At 36.0% G+C, this 21,281-nt stretch overlaps 2 protein-coding genes across 12 annotated transcripts in view; one reads left to right on the plus strand and one right to left on the minus strand.

Annotated features, from left to right (window-relative positions):
* Positions 1–21,281, minus strand: part of LOC125672195 (p53 and DNA damage-regulated protein 1-like) — a 93,669-nt gene that overhangs the window by 64,188 nt on the left and 8,200 nt on the right. The gene's annotated exons all lie outside the window — the stretch shown is intronic.
* On the plus strand, positions 483–14,681 carry LOC125672185 (neuromedin-U receptor 2-like). Of its 9 annotated transcripts, none has more exons than XM_056163446.1 (4): positions 509–649; positions 6,301–6,633; positions 6,788–12,197; positions 13,163–14,681. In XM_056163446.1, the coding sequence occupies exon 4, from the start codon at positions 13,206–13,208 to the stop codon at positions 14,346–14,348; it is 1,143 nt and encodes a 380-aa protein (XP_056019421.1). In that variant the 5' UTR covers positions 509–649; positions 6,301–6,633; positions 6,788–12,197; positions 13,163–13,205; the 3' UTR covers positions 14,349–14,681. The 9 variants fall into 9 exon arrangements, with proteins under 9 accessions (XP_056019420.1, XP_056019421.1, XP_048764279.1 ...); XM_056163448.1 differs by having other exon boundaries at positions 531–649; positions 6,304–6,633; XM_056163449.1 differs by lacking the exon at positions 509–649 and adding an exon at positions 3,083–6,185.

Consider the following 21,281-nt stretch of genomic DNA (forward strand, 5'->3'; position numbering starts at 1 on the left):
TGTTCCTTGAATATACATGGGTATACGTTTTGATAAACAGTTCTGTTCTGTCAACAGCGCCATGCTAAAAGTATCAAGGAACGATTTTTAAAATTTGTTGTTAAATTCCTGCATTTGTACACTTATCAGCGTCCTCCCAACTGACGATTCATTAATAAATGAATGAAGGTAAATTTACAACCTTCCCGCTGGCCTTTGTTTTACCAAAATGAAGTAACTAGAGATGATAAAAACAATCATAGATAAACTATACAAACATCACGTTGCTGCTGACGAAATATTACTGCAGCATACATATTTGTGAAAAGGTTTACACATCCGAAGTTTTTACACACGCAAGGCTCACCCACGCCTAAAATAGTATTACGACAGATGCAAATCTGAACACGTAACAAAACGACACTCCAAGCAAAAATGTGACCTCTTTTATCAAACCTGGTGCGCACACGTGCACACATCAGTCGGGACGTAAGAAAATACAAGGGACTTTTATGTCCAAGCACTCCTCAAAGCTAACACTACTTCAAGTCAAGATTATTTCATTAAATAGGTATGTTGTGTACATTGCTGTACAGAAATAAAGGAAAGATATCACATTCATGCTCGAAAACAACTTTGGCCCTTATGTTTAACAATATCCATGAGTCAGGTATGTTAAAATAAATATTGATCTATATAATTTTAAGATTTAAATTAATGCATGGCTTATATATACATGTATGTTTATTATTTTATTTATTAATTTCAACACATAATTCGATCATTTCTTCCTATCAAAAAAATTTTTGGTTTACATTTTCGTTCAACATGAATTTCGGAAGAGATCGCAATGTCGTAATGCCAATAACTGCAACTGCATCAAAAAGCTATATTCAGTAGAAAATGGGTATGTTTGGCAGTGTCGCGATTTGTATAAAAGTCAGACTGTTATAAGTTAATTTCAAGGCAATGTTTTAATGCATTAGACAGAGGGTCACAGGAGTTAGTGAAAATTTAAATAATTCGAAGCAGAGAAAGTCACACATATACAATAATAAATGTATTTTATCACCACTTAACATTTACAGTTGGATTGGCCAAAATTCTTTTTTTTTTTTTTTTTTTTTTTTCCTTTCTTTTTTTTTTTCTAAATCCATAAAATTTCCTATTTCTGAACAAGGCATATCTCGAATAAACTTTTCCGCATGAATTCATAGAATACATTTCCTACAAATCTTTCGACAAATGCTTGATTGTTTGAACGACTTCATATCTCCACTAAAAAGATAATTGTTTCTATGTGTACTCTTGAAGGCCAATGGATGATAAGACGACATATCCTTAAAAAAAAGCTTTTTAAAAAATATCAAACAAAATTTTAATCTCCCACCAATATATTCCATTTGACGCAGAAGAATGGCTGTTCTAAATGAGAGAGAGAGAGAGAGAGAGAGAGAGAGAGAGAGAGAGGAGGAGGAGAGGAGGAGAGGAGAGAGAAAGGGAGGACACTCCGATAACGGAGACAGGAAACTGGGAGCTTCATAGCATAACTACAGTATAAAGAGCTCTTTCAATCAGACTGACACTCCAAATTATAAAATACAATACAACTAAATCAGCCGCTAACATTTTCATAGGAAATACGACATATTAGTATTTTGTTCGAAAATGAATACAGAGGAGACGATTTTGAACATATGTACTTTATAAAAGAGCAATGATACTAGTCTATAATTTATGTAAGAATATTTGATATTTTAAATGTAGCATACATCTTTCAAACATACAAATACACTAATGCATGGTGGATTGATTGGTTGTTTAACGTCCCTCTCGAGAATCTTTCACTCATAAGGAGATGCATTGTTGAAGCCTTAAGTGCATTATTAAACACATTATTTAAAGAAAAATATCAAACTGACACTCATAAATGTAGGTGTTAACAAATTCAAGTGTGATTAATACATCTGCCCATTGAATAAAAGCGACAGAAAGTAAATTTTCAAACACACTAAAAACTCATCATCAGGAGAATTTGTGTTTTTCGTAGGTTTCTTGTAGGAAAATTTACATGAAAAAAGGTGAATTGATTTATAAAACGTTCATTTCACCAGCTGATACTCCAGATTTATGTCACGTGATGATGCCGATTAATCGCCAGGTTGTATATTTATTTGCAGCTGTAGCATATATAAATGTCTTTATTTAATACCGGGAACTTGTTTTAAATCATTCCGGGGAGTACTTCCTGCAAAAATTTCGTATAAAATCAAAAATGAATAGTAACTGATTAATAACACGCATTCTGTATGTATTGCACATTTTGACCGTCGACCTTAAACTTATAAGGAACATCTACCGGAACATCTTTGAGGGAACTAGTGTATCAACATCGATGGCTGTCAAACAAGAGGTTTAATTAAGATATTGAGCGGACAATGCCTACTTTTGTCCAGGGAAAATTTGCCCTTGACTTTGTGGCCTCATGATAACAAGTTTGAAATCTGTCAAGCAAATGCTTCTTTTAAGACGTCTACCGACCAACCAATAGACAGGTGCAAACCAATATAGCCGAATGTCGCCTTTTTCAAAAGAGCTGTACCAACGAAACTAAGCCTTCCCCTTTCCCAAGTACATTGTAGATCATCCCAATTAACGTATATCTGAAATATGACTAATCCTGGTCCCGCTGTTCTGACAAGATTTTCAAATATTTTCTCCAATGTATTGTTATATAAAACTTTGATCCCATGTCGAGGCACTCATCTGACATCCCCGAGTCATGATTTTGAAGGGACTTGCATCCACAGCACATGAGAACGATTGTCCATTGATATGACTAAGCATGCATGATCGATTGCCCATGATTGTTCTTGAGAAGCTCGAAAAATATTTCCCATAATTCCCAAGTAAAAATTTGATCCCCTTTTGTGACCCCCACCCTACCCTTAAGGCCATGATTTGAATAAAATGGAATCTTCATTATGTAAATATGCTTTTAAGTTAAAACTATCATAGCCTAGCGGTTCATGAGACGATTATCAAAGACTTTCTATATGCATTATATAGTTCCATGTAAACCTTTCATCCCCTCTTCAGTTTTGTAGCCCTACCCAACCCCTGTGATAACAACGAATGTGTTGCACCGAATCGGAGCTGCGTGTCAGCACTCGTGACGTAGAACTGACCTTCATTCATATTTACACTCTTATTGCGGAATACCTGTAGGATTCCCCATGCAGTACTAAGGACAAACCTAATACATTCTATGTGCCAACAAAATATACATGTAGTCTAAACATAATTTTTGAAATCGTGAAAATCAAATTGTCTGTTTTTTCTTCTGAGTATCACATACATTGTATACGGTTACGTGTTACCAGTGTTTCAAATATCTAATATTATATACTACTACAGTCTATGTATTATTTTCTACAACCAACATTTGGCAACTGTACATAACTCTGACCACAAAACAAAATATGGGAAGTTTAATACGCATTTATAAAGTTCAACATAATAAGAAGTTCATGCATCAGCAAAAATTGATCCACCATAGCAATTTGCTACTGGAATACATATCATCTTCCCCGTTCAAACTGTTTAACGGTTATTTACTTTGTTTGGCCTTAAAGTTTTTCTTCTAAAGCTTTCCGAAGTTCACAACGGTTTTTCGTAAAAGGCACCATGTCTTTGTCGACAACTTTCACTCAGAAAAACCATACAAGTTCTCGTTAGCAGCCTTAACTATTGAAACACAGGTATTGCATGCTGTATTCGGCGTGTTTGTTGCGAGTCGTATTCACAAGCTAAACAGTGTCCAGGTTGAATCCGAAGCTTATTTCAAACTCGGCACATAATAATAAAGAGAGATTTGACATGAAACATTCATAAAAACTAGAAGCGTGTTTCAATTAAAGTTTCAATTAGAAAAAACTCTAGATGAAAAACGTAATATGAAAAAAAAATGTATTCGTAAGGGATTCAAACCCGGTCGTTTTAAAAGGAATACATATAAAAGTCGACAACTTTAACCACTGAACCATGCAGCAGACTATACTTTGCTAAGGAAACTTAACGTACATGTGAAGTTTTTTTTTTTTTTTTTTTTTTTTTTTTTTTTACATGTGAAGTTGAAAACAGTATCAGTGAAGTCGTTTCAATTTTTTTAACTTTACTAAAACATGCTTTCGTGAAACGGATGTCCCGTGTCGCAGTAGGTGTGGCACGCTAAAGAACCCTCACTGCTTAATGGCCGTGAGCGCCGAGCAAAGGCCTAAATTTGAAGCCCTTCACCGGTCTTGGTGACGTCTCCATATGAGTGAAAAATTCTCGAGAGATATGGGGGCTCACGGCGGGTGTGACCGGTCGAAAGGGGATGTTTACTCCTCCTAGCCACCTGAACCCACCTCTGGTATATCCAGGGGTCCGTATCTGTCCAACTCTCCATTTTGTATTGCTTATAGGAGTTATGAGATTGATCGCTGGTCGTTATCTTCACCTTTACTTTACGTTAAACAAGATACAATCAATCAATCTATTCTTGAGAAGATGTTAAAGATTGTTTCAACATATTCCCATGTAAAACTTTAATTCCTAATTGTAGCCCCCCACTCCTACCTCTGGAGGCCATGATTTCGACGATCTCAAATTTTCATTATACAGTTTCAGGAAGCTTCCATGTAAGTTTCTGGCCTTGTGGTTCTTGAGAGGAACTTAAATTGACCCCGTCGTAATGTTTGCCTTTTTTATTATCTCCCCTTGAAAGGGGAGATGGTCCTTCAATTACTCAAGGATAGGATGTGCCAAGTTTGGTTGAAATTGGCTGAATGGTTTGGGGGAAGAAGATGCAATTGTAAAAAAGAAACCTTAAAATTGCAGTACTAAACATATAAGAAAGTATTGTGATAATCTATGCATTAAAACGAGCATTTGGATGAAAGGGCGAATTCTATTAACATTTTCATTCAAATGTCGATACGATATATCCCAATGAACTGGAAACAAAAGACACCACAGAATAGAGTCTACCAATTCCACGTAGATGTTTAATGGTAAACTAACAACTCAACTTTACGATAACCGGGGTGATTTCAGTTTCTCCATCGTCAACTTCCCTTATTCATGTTGCAATATTCCATTATCACCTGCATATGGTGCTTTTGTTTCTCAACTGATTTGATACGCAATAACATTTTCTGTGCATAATCAGTTTTTATATCGAAGTTAATACTACAAATGTCCTTTAAAGTCAGCATTTCGCAAATCATAGGTTTGTTGCATTGTATAACGATCTACATGTAATTTACAAATAAGTGGAATGCTGTCTGAAGTGTTTCATACCAATAGTTAACCGTTCTTGACTACGTATTACTCCGTTTGTCTGCTCCAGATATAGGGCTCATGGTGTGACTAGTCAAGAGGGGGTGCTTACTCCTTCTAGGCACATCATCCCACCTCTGATTTGTCCAGAGGTACTTACATGTTTTCCCTACTCTTAATTTTGTATTCTTTAGAGGAATTATGAATTTGATTACTGTTCATTGTTTTCGTTTATTTTGTCACTGAAATATCACTAAACTTGTATTAAGCTAGGGAAATACCTAGAGTAACCAGAATGACGGAAGCATAAGATGTAGGGCAAGTGCAACACCGGCTATGAGTAGGAAGCACTATATGAGTAAATACTATCATCTGAGAAAGACTAAAACGCTACCCATAACCATATTCACTGTAGCACAATATGCAGAGCCACTTATTAAAAGTTCAGGCAAATCACAAATGATATCAAAAACGACAACAGGCAGGACGCAGGGACTTGCTTATAAACTAGTATACACCTACAAATCTTGGGATTCCAGTGGCATAAATACGCATTCGGAATGTAGACCTCTAAACTCAACGGGAAGTAAAATTGGCAGTGTTCCACAATTTCAAACATTGACTTTTCTCAGAAAATCCATCTGAATGGGGGTACACAAGAGGATAGAAAGACCCCGTTGTAACATTTTCAGCGGCAGATTACAGGACGTTGTCAATAACAAGAATGGAGCCTCAAGGTGTCTATATAGCGTGTTACAATATCGATGGTCAATCAGTTCCTTCTTCCCTGATAAATCACAACACTTAAAGAAAACAATGTCTTTTAAAAATAAAATACATCACACCGGAAGAATTTCACAACTACGCAAGAAAGGGAGTATGTGGTAAGACGTTCTCTAAAATCCGAATCCACCGTGTGTATATATATATATATATATATATATATATATACACACACACACATATAATGGTATGTTTTGGTGTGTTTTTTAATTTTAGTAGATGAAAATCCAGAAGGATTGATGAATGATGAACTTCACAGACACTAGTCCAATTCTCAACTCCAGCTTCAAAACATTGGAAGAGCTTAACGATGAGAAAGGCCGTCACAGACTCCCCACCGTCGTCTTCCTCAGCATTCTGATACCTTTGGGAATTACTGGAAACTCTATCGTTTTGGCTGTGTACAGTCAAAAGTACCGTTCCTCAACCTTTCGGACGTATATCTTGACCCTGGCTGTTCTGGATCTTCTATCTTGCCTTATCGGGATGCCTTTCGAAGTGGTGGATAACGTGTATCCCCTCATGTTTTACAGTGAGGAATTTTGCAAAGTAGGGAAGTTTTTTGGTCAAATTCTCAAAATAGGATCCGCGTTTGTCATCTTTTTAATGGCAGTCTGTCGATTCAAAAAGATTTGCCGCCCATTCTCTAAATCCATTTCTATCAAAATGGCTCGTAATCTATGTATATTGTCAATATTTGTAGCCATTTTGTTTTCCTGGCCGTTTGCAATAATACGAGGTAAACAACATCGGAAGTTTGTTGGCGGTGTAATCGGATATGCGTGTTCGGTGGATGACGAATTGAAAGACACCAGCTACCCTTTCATCTACGCAATCGTAATTTTTGCCATCAATGTGTTTGTTTTCATTGGTCTGATTATCCTATACACCCTCATCATCCTGAAAGTTCACCATCACAATCACAAAGAAGTAACCGATGAACAACACAAGATCGACCCGCGAATCACGAGGATTATGATTGCCATAACTATCGCTTTTCTGGTTTCTTACCTACCAGATAATATTCTGGATGCAAATTCAACATTTAACAAAGAAAACATGCTGCCACCCACACCCGCTGTGCTGGGTTCACTGCCTCTTTTGGCCAGAACATACTTCATCAATAACGTTATCAACCCCATAATATACTTCATAGGAGACTCAAAGTTTCGGAAAATTGTTAAACATGCCTGCCTGGTAATGCTTTATGCATTGTTTCGTCGGCATTCAAAGACAGATGGGTCGGTATTCACGTTTTCGGACACCTTTAAAACTGAGGACCCAATACCAAACACGAAAAGTGACAATTTTCCGAACAGCGAAAATCAACTTTAAGTCAATGACAGATTCGGAAACGGAAAAGTCAGCCATGTACATATGAAGAAGACATTGAAATCAGACAGCCAATAAGAGGACATACATGTATGCGGTTAATGTGAGATTTATTTTTCTGTGGATGTGATTTTAAAGGCTTGTATCAGAAATAAGTAGAAATAATTTTGTTTTTACAATTTCTATCATGCGTACATGTATATTGTATAGGATACCCACTTGTATATGGATAACAAACATATGTCATTGATTTTGGGGTAATTTTGTTGTTGTTATTCACAGAACTTAGAAGTAACGATTATTTTACTAATTCCCATAGTAGGCTATACAAACAACATCAAATAACTCGAACAACCGGCATATTACCGATATTCCTGCAAGTATCATTAAGTGTCTGTACTAACATTTATTTTTAAACAAAACTAGTTTAGCTGAATCCTTCAGTCTGGCATCAAACTTTAACTGCAACCCAAGGAATTAAATCCAGTTGATTTAATCAATCCAAATAGCGTCAAAGTAAACACCTCGTCTTTTCTGCCTCTCCTATCGTCATAAACTGTGAATTCCATGGATAGATTCTTTATGATCCTGTTTTGCCTTTTCTCTGTAATACTTCATGAAAAATGCATACCTAAGTGGAGATTTTTAAACTGATATTCTAAAACATGACCACTTTCGGAAGAGTCGGTGCTTCAGGAGTGCTAAATTACCGTGAAGTATATAACACCTACTGTAACATGGCGTTTGATCCTGGTCTCGATAGACGCGCATTATCGAATTCATCATTCCTTTTATGTTCAAAGTCAATGTTGTAAATATGGAACTCACTGTCAACTATAAACAATTTACTATTTGAACAAGATATTGAATATGTTATAAAATCACTAGTGCACACATTCGAGAAGTACATAACCTTATAAATAACGTGTGCATACCAAAATTAGAACGTCTTTCAAACTCCATCTAATTGAATTGTCCTCCATGTGAACTTAACAATCAACTGTAACCATTGACGGCAAACTAACAACTCAACTTCAGGACAATCGGATTGACTTCAGCTTCTCCATCACAACTTCCCATACTTCTGTATCAATATTCCATTACCACCTGCATATAGTGTTTACATCTCTTAATTGATTCGATACGAGAGAGCATGCTCTACGTATGGTCAATTTCTAAGTCGAGGCAGACTACTGAAAAAAATGTTCGATGTTACAGGGGGTTTCAACAGTCTCATTTGAAGTCAGCATTATGCAAATTGTATGCTCTTTATAATGACCTACTTCGTAAATACAACCTCTCATGAAATCGAATACTGTCTTGACTGGTTTAACACCAATTGTCAGGCCATTCTTTACACACTGATTTTGAGCACGGGTTACCATGTTTGTTAATTCAAGATATAGGGCTGTTGGTGGGTTTAACATGTCAATAGGGGATGCTTAGTCTGCCGCGTTTGACTGTTTTGGTTGTTCTTTTTTAACGTCATCAACATGTAAAAATCGTCTTTTACCATAATTACAAGGATTTCAATAGTCTCGTTAAAAGTCAGCATTTCCCAAACTCTATGGTCGTTAAAACAATCTAATTTGCAAATATGATCTGTCATTGGGTCAAATGATGTCTGACGTGTTTCATACAAATTGTTAGGCCACTGATTCTGATTACGGATTACTCTGTTTACCTGATCAAGATATAGGACTCATGGCGGGCGTGACCTGTCAAAAGGGGATGATTACTCCTCCTAGACACCTGATCCCACCTCTTGTATATTTAGGGGTCCGTGTTTGCCCAACTCCAGTGCTCCAAGTCACATCTGCTATCAGGTCGCGAAATAGCGACCTAGAAATATTTCTGGTCGCCATTTTCAAATTTCTAGTCGCCATGTTCAAAATTTCTACTCGCCATGGTAAAAGATTTTGTAAATAAGACCTACAAGTTTGTAGTTCTTTTTTAATTTGAATATCTTTCAAGTAAAAAATCTTCACCCATGAATGCGTTTTGTTTTATTTTATTTTTTTAAAACTGAATAGAAATGTGCTGTGAAACATGCTGATGCTAACAAGTCAAGTATTTACTCTGGCAAAAGTTGTATTGCATATTGCATTGAGCCATCCTGTATATTTTACAATACGTTTCTGGGGAAGAAAACCCAGCGTTCCACACAGGGATTTGCTTTAAACATGTTAAAGTCCTTAATAAGAGGGCCTTCACTGCTTATGTGAATAAAAGCTTCTACTTCTGTTGGATCTTTTGCTGAACAATCAGTACCAGCATCAATAAGAACACTACATCCCGAGTTTGTAATTGTCTGTGAAAATTATCAGCAACAGTTGCTCCGCTCGACTTATTGCTGATAATACAGTCACGGACAAAGACATGTTTCTTACTGTTATCGTGAATAGTCACACTTCCACATTTGAAAGATGTACCCCAGGTCGTGGTGAAATCGGACAATGGGTGTCCATAAATGGTGGAAGTTGCTGGCTGATTGGCCTCACAAATTCTGCAAAACATTTTGCAATCTCTGAATATCAACCACGAAAATTCCTTCAGCCATTAGGACTGGGGTTCTTCCTTTACTTTTGCATTTTTCTTTCGACACAGCTACGTCATCTTTAAATGCAGAACTTTCTCCGTGTGATTTTTTAATTTCTTCGTTACATGTACTAGGCGAGGCTTCTACTTTTTACTACTGATAAATCCAAAGTGCTTTAACCCTCGTTTCCCCGTCATCTTGATTGCTTTCAAACGCTGTTTTGACCGAGACTGAAAAATATTTATTCAGACTTCCGATCCCAATTACAAAATTTTACTGGATGCCAAATTTTTTTTCCACTCGCAAAAATGCGACTTAATATAATCTTTAGTCGCAAAATCGATTTTCTTGTCGCAAATACGACCGTTTTACTCGTAACTTGGAGCACTGAACTCTCTATTTTGTATTCCTTATAGGAGATGGATCACTGTTCGCTATCTTCGCATTTTCACTAGTTTTTACATACTCTGCTTGTCGTGTAATAGAAATATTCATTTATAATATTATGAAGAGTTAGTTGACTTCCTGATTAGTCGTGTCATGAATTCACAAATATGAAACAAAGTGTTAGTATCCGACTTATACAAAGGAACAAAAAAAAAAAAAAAAACCCCGAAAATTTAAAACGGAGTGAAACATGACTCACAGGGAAAATATAAAAGTAATATATATTCGAATTTTCAATACTTGTTGTACTGATAATGAACAATATTATCAGTACTTATCCAAAGTCCGAAAGATAAATTCCTAGAAGCTGAAGCTAAGAGCAATCATTACATAGTACTCATATCTGAAATAAAAAAATATGCGCATAAACTTCCGCATCTTTCAAATTCAATATTGCTGCGGTTTTTGGTGTTTTTTTTTTTGTTTTTTTTTGTTTTGTTTTTTTTACACTTTCCCCTTACAACTACGTATTATGTGCTTCCCTGCCTTCTTGCCAGATAAACTTCAATCGTCATTCGAGAATATATCGCTTATAATGATTCCTTTATGAAACAAATGAGTTTTATATAACATTCGTGATGTTATAGAAGATTTAAATTCAATCCTAGATATTTTCAAGTTTCTTGTATGAATTCGATTTCATGAAGATTTTTAGACCCATTCTATATAGATCATTACTATCTGTCATAACCATTTCATGTTCTTTTTTCGCTCGATTGATTGATTAAATATTGTTTAACGTCCCTCTCGAGAATATTTCACTCATATGGAGACGTCACCACTGCCGGTGAAGGGCTGCAATATTTGGGCCTATGCTCGGCGATTATGGCCATTGAGCAGGGAGGGATCTTTATCGTGCCGCACCTGCTGCGACACGGGACCTCGGTTTTCGCGGTCTCATCCGAAGGACCGCCCCATTTAGTCGCCTCTTACGACAAGCAAGGGAGTACTGAGGACCTATTCTAACCCGGATCCCCACGGGAAAGAGTAAAATGAAAGCGAAAATAATTCGTACACAACATATAAAGATTACCGTTCCACCCTTTCAAATAATACATTGTATGGAAGTACAATGGAGTTAAAGTCAAAAGTAATTGGTTGGTGGTTTTTTTAAATACCATATCAATTTTTGTTAGATCATATAACATTTGCATTGGAAATCCCTAATAAGAGGCAAAAAGTGGTCCGATCTTTTGGATACGTGTGCAGCTCACAGAAACACAAATTCGTGGTGGGAATCCCTTCATCATAAAAAGAACAAAAATTAAGTTCAACGAAAACGCACGACTCTACAATAGCTCGTAATAATGCTCATTGATCTGGTACACTCCGCTGATACAAAAACATACATCACAATACATATATTATTCCCTTATTCAAAGAAGACTGGGTAAGTGATAATTAAGAATACCCATTGTGTTGAATTTGTAATCTCTTGTATTCAAGTCACAAAACATAGAAGATAAAACTCCAAAACAGTCATGTTTGTTACGAGCAATTTTCATTTTCAGAATGACGGTCTTTGTCGCATATTACTTGCACAAAATCGTATTGACGGGAAGGTCCTCTCATTAACTTGATAAGAATAAAACTACCGGAAATCAGTAGAAAAGTGGAAAAATCACCCTTTGTTTGATAACTTTGTAGAATTAGTATAATGCAGTGGCACAGTTTCACAAGGACTAGATAGTGCGTTATATTTGAACAGTTGAGGCGATTTTCACAGGAGATTCATTTATCTAAAAAGAATATACTCGTTTGTTCAGAGTTTGTGAAACTACTGTTGAAAGAAAAGGTGAGATCTTATGATTTAAAACCAAGAAAATAAAACCCGTAGTTTTTAAAAGTGCAATAATATGCATGAGTTTGATTTACATGTATTTATAATTCATCGTTAAGATTATACGGAATTAGTAAGATATTCATCGATTCACATACAACATTTGATTTCTTTATTAAAAAAAACAACATATGGATGATTTAGATTAAAGTCAGATTACAAAATGGGATCGTAGAATCTAAAATAAATTAAAATGCTGGTCGCAGTGGTTCAAGTCATGTAAATTGTACACGTATATCTCCTTGTGATGTGAAGTTTGTGAAATAGGGGTAAACACGAATTCAACGAAAATTGCATTTCGAAAAAAAATTAATGATGCCACACTATTTGTATGTGTGTGTGTGTGGGGGGGGGGGGTTGTTACTTTTTAAAAACTTTACTTGACTATTGCTTAAGTTCCATTCGAGAATTCTTCGTTCATGTACAGACGGCACCAGAACAATGTATATTTAGACCTATGCATAGCAATCAGGGTTGTAACATTGAGGGTTTTTTATTGTACCAACGACACGGAACTTCCATTTTAAAGATCATATCCAAAAGAGCCTTGTTATTCACCTATGATGCTGAGAACTTGGTGACGTCTCTGCCTATATTAGACGTCTAAAGTTTGACGCGGCGTAGGGATCGAGAATCCAACCCGGGACTTCCGGTTACGAAGCGAGCGCCCTAAGCACTAGATTACTGCAACCTGTTTTACAATTACAATAATGTAGCAAAACAACCCCAAAAAGTTTAAATATTAAATCGTAGTGCAAAATCATTACCTGCATGATTTAATTTTGCAACACATGCAAGTAAATATCGTTACACTAGAATCATCAAACGTAAGGTTTCGTGATTTCCAAACAACAATTCACAGAACTAGAACACTCGGTGTCGTTCATAGACAATACTTTTCTACATTCTTATCATTACAGCACTTGGAGGGCATATGATAAGAAAACACAACGTTGATACACAATGAACAACACCTCATATACGGAAACCCAATCTCCAACACTACAAGCAATCTTCAAAACTTTGGAAGAGCAAAACGAGTTAAAGGCACGACAGCGACTTCCAACAATTATCTTTCTATGCATCCTCATAGCTTTTGGCATCATTGGGAACATAACCGTGCTAGTTGTATACAGTCTGAAGTACCGTTCATCGACCTTCCGGACGTATATCCTCACCCTCGCCATTATAGACCTCTTGTCCTGTCTAATAGCTATGCCTGTTGAATTAGTGGATAATTTGTATCCACTTATGTTCTTCGTAGAGGCGTTCTGCAAAGGGGGTCGCTTTCTAGGGTATGTTTTCAAGATTGGGTCCGCATTCATCATTTTGATCATGGCAGCCGGTCGATTTAAGAAGATATGCAAGCCATTCAGCAAACCTATATCTGCGAAGCAGGCTCGTATTTTGTGCGTTATGGCAATATCTGTAGCCATTTTATTTGCCTGGCCCAATGCAATAATACAGGGCACGCGTAACCATTACTTAGATGGCGGTATAATAGGATTCGACTGTTCCGTTGACGACAGGGTGAAAAAGACCATCTATCCTTTCGTATACACAGTTGTTCTGTTGGCTGTGTACGTCTTTGTTTTCTTTGTTCTTGTTGTACTGTACACAATCATCATCCTAAAACTTCACCATCATAATAAAATCGAGGATAAAAAACACAAAATCAATCCTCGAATTACCAAGATTATGATCGCCATTACTGTGGCTTTCATTCTCTCCTACCTGCCGGACTGTATTCTGGATGCAAATTCCACATTCAATAAGGGAAACACGCTTCCTCCTACACCAATAGTTCTTGGGACACTACCCTTGTTGGCTAGAGCCTACTTCGTCAATAATGTTATCAATCCCATCATATACTTTTTTGGAGAATCAAAATTTCGAAGAATAATTAAGCTGTCGTTCACTTGGCTGCTCTCTACTCTATTGAATCGGAGAGGAGAACCGGCGATTCAGATTAAGGTTTCTGACACCTTTGGAACTGATGATAAACTGATGTTTACAAGAAAACACACAACTTCAAGCACTAAATCACGTGCGACTAGCAACCGAATTAGTCAACTAGAAATTGGAAAATTGGATTCAGGACTTTGAAAATATTTAGTCCTCATTTCGAGAAGACAACATACACTTTGAAAACTATTTGACCAATAAAAGACAGCTGTAACCGATGGCCGACTAATCACGGTCACTCTTTCTTAGTAAATTATCATTTCACCTCACTCTACTTAAAACATACAGTGGACCCATTTTCATGACATGAGTACATGATTTTATTACTGTGTGAATCTTTTTCTGCAGTTGATGATATTCTATGAAATCTGATATAAACAATACTGTCAATACCCCCTTATTGTGCTGAGGCAATCTGTGGTTTTTAAAACTTCTTCGATTACTATTAAATGGCAATAAATCAAGTTTAATGGTTTCATGGTATTATCATTATTTCCAAAGACGAATCGCAAAACACAGAGGATACTACCAAAAATGTACAACTGCAGAATTCTCAAAGACTACCTCATAAATGATCACAACTGAGGAATTCTCAAAGACTACCTCATAAATGATCACAAATGTACAACTGCAGAATTCTCAAAGACTACCTCATAAATGATCACAAATTTACAACTGCAGAATTCTCAAAGACTACCTCATAAATGATCACAAATTTACAACTGCAGAATTCTCAAAGACTACATCCTAAATGATCACAAATTTACAACTGCAGAATTCTCAAAGACTACCTCATAAATGATCACAAATTTACAACTGAAGAATTCTCAAAGACTACATCCTAAATGATCACAAATTTACAACTGCAGAATTCTCAAAGACTACCTCATAAATGATCACAAATTTACAACTGAAGAATTCTCAAAGACTACATCCTAAATGATCACAAATTTACAACTGCAGAATTCTCAAAGACTACCTCATAAATGATCACAAATTTACAACTGAAGAATTCTCAAAGACTACCTCATAAATGATCACAAATTCACAACTGAAGAATTATCATAAATGATCACAAATTTACAACTGCAGAATTCTGAAAGATTCTAGCATAAATGACCACAAATCTACAACTGCAGATCTGAAAGACTACATCATAAATGATCACAAATTTTTGAAAGACTATATCATAAATGATCACAAATTTACAACTGCAGAATTCTGAAAGATTCTAGCATAAATGATCACAAATCTGCAACTGCAGAATTCTGAAAGACTATATCATAATTGATCACAAATTTACAACTCAAGAATTCTGAAAGACTATATCACAAACGATCACAAATTTATAACTCAAGAATTCTGGATATGTGCGTTACCAGAAAATGTACACGCTGTCGAAAACATCAAACTGACGTGAAAACTTGCTATTGTTCTGAAAGGCAACCAACACTGTAAACACAGTAGATAACCTCCCTCGTGAATTCTGAATTTATTGTGATAGAATGGCATCCAATCATTGATTTCTATATGAATAATGAAGTATCAATAGAAACTTTGTGTTCCGTATCATGTTTTATCTCAGATGATAGTAGGATTTCATGATATTCCATCATTAACTAATGCCTTCAAAAAATAGGTGATCAAGACCACCAATAATGAACAAGGTCACCGCAATATAGCGAAGGTCACAACCATGTAATCAAGACAAATGTGCGATGCAGACATAACTTCACTATTTACGCAAACAAGAAATAATGCATCATGCAAGTGAAATTATCTGCACTAATCTATCGCCTAATGACACTTTGTATATATAGTGCCGGGCTGTGCTTTCTGTTCAGATGATAGAGGGGGAGTATTAAATTTTGAAAATTAGTACAATTTTTTTTATTAAATGAACTGTTCGTTGGTAAACACTTATGTAGTTTGTCAATGAATGAATGCAAGGGCGTTCAAAGTTGTGAATGAAAAACTTCTTGGAGTCATAATTTAGACTTATTTCCAAAAATGTATCCTAGATTATCTTGTTATTCAATATTCTTTTGCTCAATGAGAATAGATGACCAGCGACTTATTCGCGTGGCGAAGGAACAGTCGCTACCTACATGTATATACATTTGTATTGATTACTGGATTTGTCGCGGCTTCTGCTCACACGCACGACATCTAAGTAAAGTGCCTTCTGTTCGGGTATAATGTTGTTACCCCGGTCCGTCCCTACGTCTATCACGCTTTGTTCTTCCTCACATTCCTGTTTCATTTTAAGCAGTAACCAATTTAATCTTTTTGAATATGATAGGTGGTGTCCTGCAGATGTGCTATTAAGGTTTCGAAATGTTCTATTTTCACCCTGAGGCCCAAAATGGAAGTTTTAAAAAATGGGTTTTTTTTCTAGAAAAACCCAGGTTCAGATTGGTGATGTCATGTAAATATAAGGTTTGAAAATTTTCATTTTCACCCGAGAGCAAAATGGAGGTCTGAAACGATGTTTTTCTACAGAAACCTGGTTTCCAGATCTCCTCTTACATTTTACGCAATAGCAAATCATCTTTGGAAGATGATTTGTGGTGTCCTGTAGATGTGCAATAATATTCAGAATATTCATTTTCACTATGGGGGTTCAAATGGGAGTCGAAAAACGACTTTTCTATATCAAATAAACAACAACAACAAAAAGACACCAACAGACAAAAAACAAAACAAAAACATGTTCCCAGAACTTATCTGGCAATTTACGAAGTAGTCAAATCATCTTTTGGAAGATGATTAATAGTGTTCTTTAAATGTGCAATAAATTTCGATTTTTAACCTGGGGGTAAAAAAAAAAAAAAAACCACCCGACGGGTTTGCTTTTTCTATACATAAAAAACCTGGTTCCCAGAACTCTTAGAACTTACAAAGTAGCCTAATAATCTTTTTGGAAGATGTTTGGTGGTGTCCTATAGATATGCAATAAGGTTTCAGAATTTTCATTTTCACCCTGAGGGTTAATTGGAGGTTGAAAAACAACATTTTTCTACGGAAAAATCTGTTTCACAGAACTTCTCTGACATTTTATGAAGTGGCCAAATCATCTTTTGGTAGACGATTGGTGGTGTCATTTAGATGTGAAAGACGTTTTTGGAATTTTCAAAAACCTGGTGCTTAGTGCATGATGTCGTGGTCAACAAAAATATATCTGCTTTAAGGGTTGGAATTTCAACCATTTTAAAAATATTTGAACAATAAATAATGATGGGGGTTGGGATGACCCCAGGGCATTTGCCCATCAGAATACTTAATTGTTTTAATTATGAAATGGGGTTTGGGATGACCCCAGGACACTTGCCCACCAGAATACTCAATGCATTTTGACACACGCAGCAAGAATAAATGAATATTTGGTATAGGGTATGTTATGTGGTAAATATTGTGGTTTCTTTGCTAGTTACACAAGTACGATGGGGAATATATTTAGAGGCAAACACTTGTGTGCGGGTATTACTGTCTTATGACAGCGTCTAGTTTCTTTCTGTCCTATCCTCACTGAGTGAGTACAGTATGATCATACATCTCTGATATCTAATGGACGTTTTGATCTGGTTAATACACTATGAGATATCAAACCACATTGCAGAAATGCGTAAGTTCAACAGTTAGTCATCAGTGAATAGTTCCTTTCCATAATAACGTCATTCCCTCTTGCTTGTCGTAAGAGGCGACTAAATTGAGCTGGCCTTCGGATGAAACCGCAAAAACCGAGGTTCCGTGTCACAGCAGGTGTGGCACGTAAAAGATCCCTCCCTGCTCAAGGCCATAAGTGCCGAGCATAGGCTTAGATTTTGCAGCCCTTCACCTAAAAAGGTGACGTTTCCATGTAAGTGAAAAAGTCTCGAGTGGGACGTTAAACAACATACAATCAATCAATCATATGAACGCTGGCTTTAGGTGATTAGCAGACAAATTGGAGGAATTGTCTGATCAATACGTAGTATGCATACCACATCATTTTTATAAACTTAATTTTAAGTAGTGTTCATTTTCTGCTTTACAATTCTGTTTAAAATTGTCCCTGCTTTTTAAAACTTCCCAGAAATTTCTATCAACCGCCAATCTGATATAAAATTAGTCGATGAGTCAGCACTAGTTTATTTAAGTCATTGTTAGTATGTATGAGTTATGTCACATGACATTCATGTTAATTGTCTCTAGAATTCAAAAGTTACGGTATCCACAGAGCCTACACTTAATCACCACGCTAAATAAAAAAAACCCACAATTACGCTAGTATATAATTAAGATATAATCATCCTTTGCACCAGCATCAGGTCATAATCTTACAAGGACACAAACAAATAGAAAATAGACGTCTACATTATGTAATTCAAGCAGCGATGATATATTATGTGTGGAAAATTTAAAAACAAAAAAGCAATATTGAAAATACAGAGTAGAGCGCTATTTCTTCCATGAGTTCTGCATGGCATACGTCATTTGATGTTATCACTAAGGCAGGATTGTTTTTGCGAGATTGTCCTGGAATTGCATGATATTCCTCACCTGCTATAATTTATCTTTGATTGCCGTTTTGAATTATATCCAACACGATCCCCACAAAATATTCGGTTCTTGTTTTCTAAATATTTGTAAAAAGATGTGATGTTGTATTTATATACTATATCATTGTTGACGTTATAGAAACGTTTCTTGCTACTCGCTATAAAACATATCCACACGATCCCTCTGTCATACATTACTAGCTTTTATAGATTCTCATCTCTCAATATCTTGTGTTAAAATTTTAAAAAAAAATTAAGTTTAATATTGTATCCCTTTTCATTAATTCTCCAGCGTCTTAGTACATGTAACTTATAGTTTCTATACAGTGAGGGGGGCCTCCGTGGCCGGTAAGTGAGAAAGTTTCTCAGTTTACTTTCGGAAGGTCGGTGGTCTCTTCCCAGGTACATTGTATCTGGGTTCTCTCTTCCACCAATAAAAACTGGGCGCCACCAGATAACTGAAGAATTGTTGAGTGTGGCGGAAAACACCAATCAATCCTATACAGTCATGAGTGTACAGTTTGACTCTTGATTCTTAATTTCTTTATTCATTTCGTAATTCATTGTCTTTGTATTAACGAAGCTATGCTGTGTAGACGTCTTCTTTTCACATAAGCAACGCATATTTTGCTCTCTTTTTTTCAAACCGGTAATCCAAAAGATTTAATGTTTAGGCCTACATGTAATACTAAGAGTTATATTACATCATAAGAAATAACATAATCCAACAGGCAGCATATAAAATACAATGGTCTCGAATTCTCTCTCTAACATTTATCGTTATGTATCATCTTTATGTGATACCTGGGTAATAATACATTTAAAGATAGTCCACATCTTTACTGACAGAATACAGACATACCACTGTTTCGATATTACAAAACGTTCTTTACATTGCGTGTTGTGGACATAAGGATAGGTGTCGATTAGATTTTAAGGAGTTCTGACTTAAGTATTGCACGTGTATGTACATCGTCTGCTCAATGAAACTTACGCTTGTGGACTAATTGATCCTCAATAACCCCACCCCACCCTTCTTTAATTAACTGTTTGATATGCATGCATTGTAGATTTCAGTACCAATTTGTCATCTGCATTAAACACTTCCCCTCTTATCAACCTGCAGTGTAGGGGTTCAGATCTGAGCTTTCTGCTTATGACAATACGGTACTGCAAACTGCAGCAGTTTTCTAGCATCTACGTGCTATCAGAACACTTTACACAGGTTTACATGAGAGCTAGCAGTAAATCCTCCTGATGCACTTCTTCTCATACTTCTTGATTGTCAAGTTTCTTTAAATAGAAAATTCAGTCAATGTGTGATGTTTGTGAAACGAAGTTTCCCTTGGTACTGAATTCCACTCCCAGGAGAGAGAGAGAGAGAGAGAGAGAGAGAGAGAGAAGAAGGAGGAGGAGTTTCATTGACTGACAGATAACAGATGGATGGGATAGAGATTATAAACATACTATTGTGTATTTACATCTGTCACTTGTCCTTCAATATATCAAAGTGGCATGTCAAAATTTATCATCAAAGAGCTTGTCAGATTTCTTTCTTTTTTTTTTTTTTACTTAGAAGATCTTGCAAGTAGTGTACAAACTGGAAAGAAAGATATTTGCAATACACACATAACTATACATACACATAACTACAAGGGAATCATACTCTGTTGCCATACATACACGGATATACAATCGAACTTCGAACTTGATGGGGCCCAAGAAAGAGATTCAAGAGTTTGAGATATTGAGGTTAAAATGGTTGGGACTTCCAACTCACTTTGACATATCCATGGCATTTGAAATATCCACCATGATAAGAAATTCCATTGTATCATATATATATTTATATATCATAGCTTTTGTAGTTTAGTTGTAGTTTTGGTTTCCTTACTTATTCTATTAAGAAGGGACATGTCGTCCCGAAAATTTGACAATTCACTGTTGATCTGTCTGTTGGTCATTTCTAGTGCTTTTTATATCCTTTTTTATTTGACCTTGTATCTACTATTAGATTCCACACTTTGGATGTTGAGTGTTGATGGATTTTAGTGCTTTATATGTGTGTGTGTGTGTGTGTGTGTGTGTGTGTGTATGTGTGTGTGTGTGTGTGTGTGTGTGTGTAAGTCAAAAAATAAAATCCAGTACTCAGATTATATATATACTGTATATATATAGGCACCTCCCTGGAAGGATCATGGTTTGTACAAAATTCTATCTTACAAATTTTCTGGTACACTGGTACTTAAAAAAAAAATCTTAACCCTCCCCCTATTTTCACTATTTCTTCATTATTCTCTTCTTGAAAGGGGTGCAGTCCTTAATTTTCATTCATTCACCCTAAGAAGGGTTGAGCCATGTTTGGTTGAAATTGGCCTAATTATTTTTGAGAAGAAGCTGAAACAGTGACTAAGGTCAGCTAAAAACTGCTGTTATAGGGAGGAGGGTTTGGCCCCAACCATAAGTATGAACTGGAAAAATTTAATTTTACACTGTCATTCCCAACTCCCTTATTAACTAATATACCAATGAA

This window comes from Ostrea edulis, chromosome 4 (assembly GCF_947568905.1).
Source record: "Ostrea edulis chromosome 4, xbOstEdul1.1, whole genome shotgun sequence".
Lineage (NCBI taxonomy): Eukaryota > Metazoa > Mollusca > Bivalvia > Ostreida > Ostreidae > Ostrea > Ostrea edulis.

Bases quoted from the DNA above. Each gene is read 5' to 3' on its own strand.
- LOC125672185 (XM_056163445.1), top strand. From the start codon at position 13,206: ATGAACAACACCTCATATACGGAAACCCAATCTCCAACACTACAAGCA.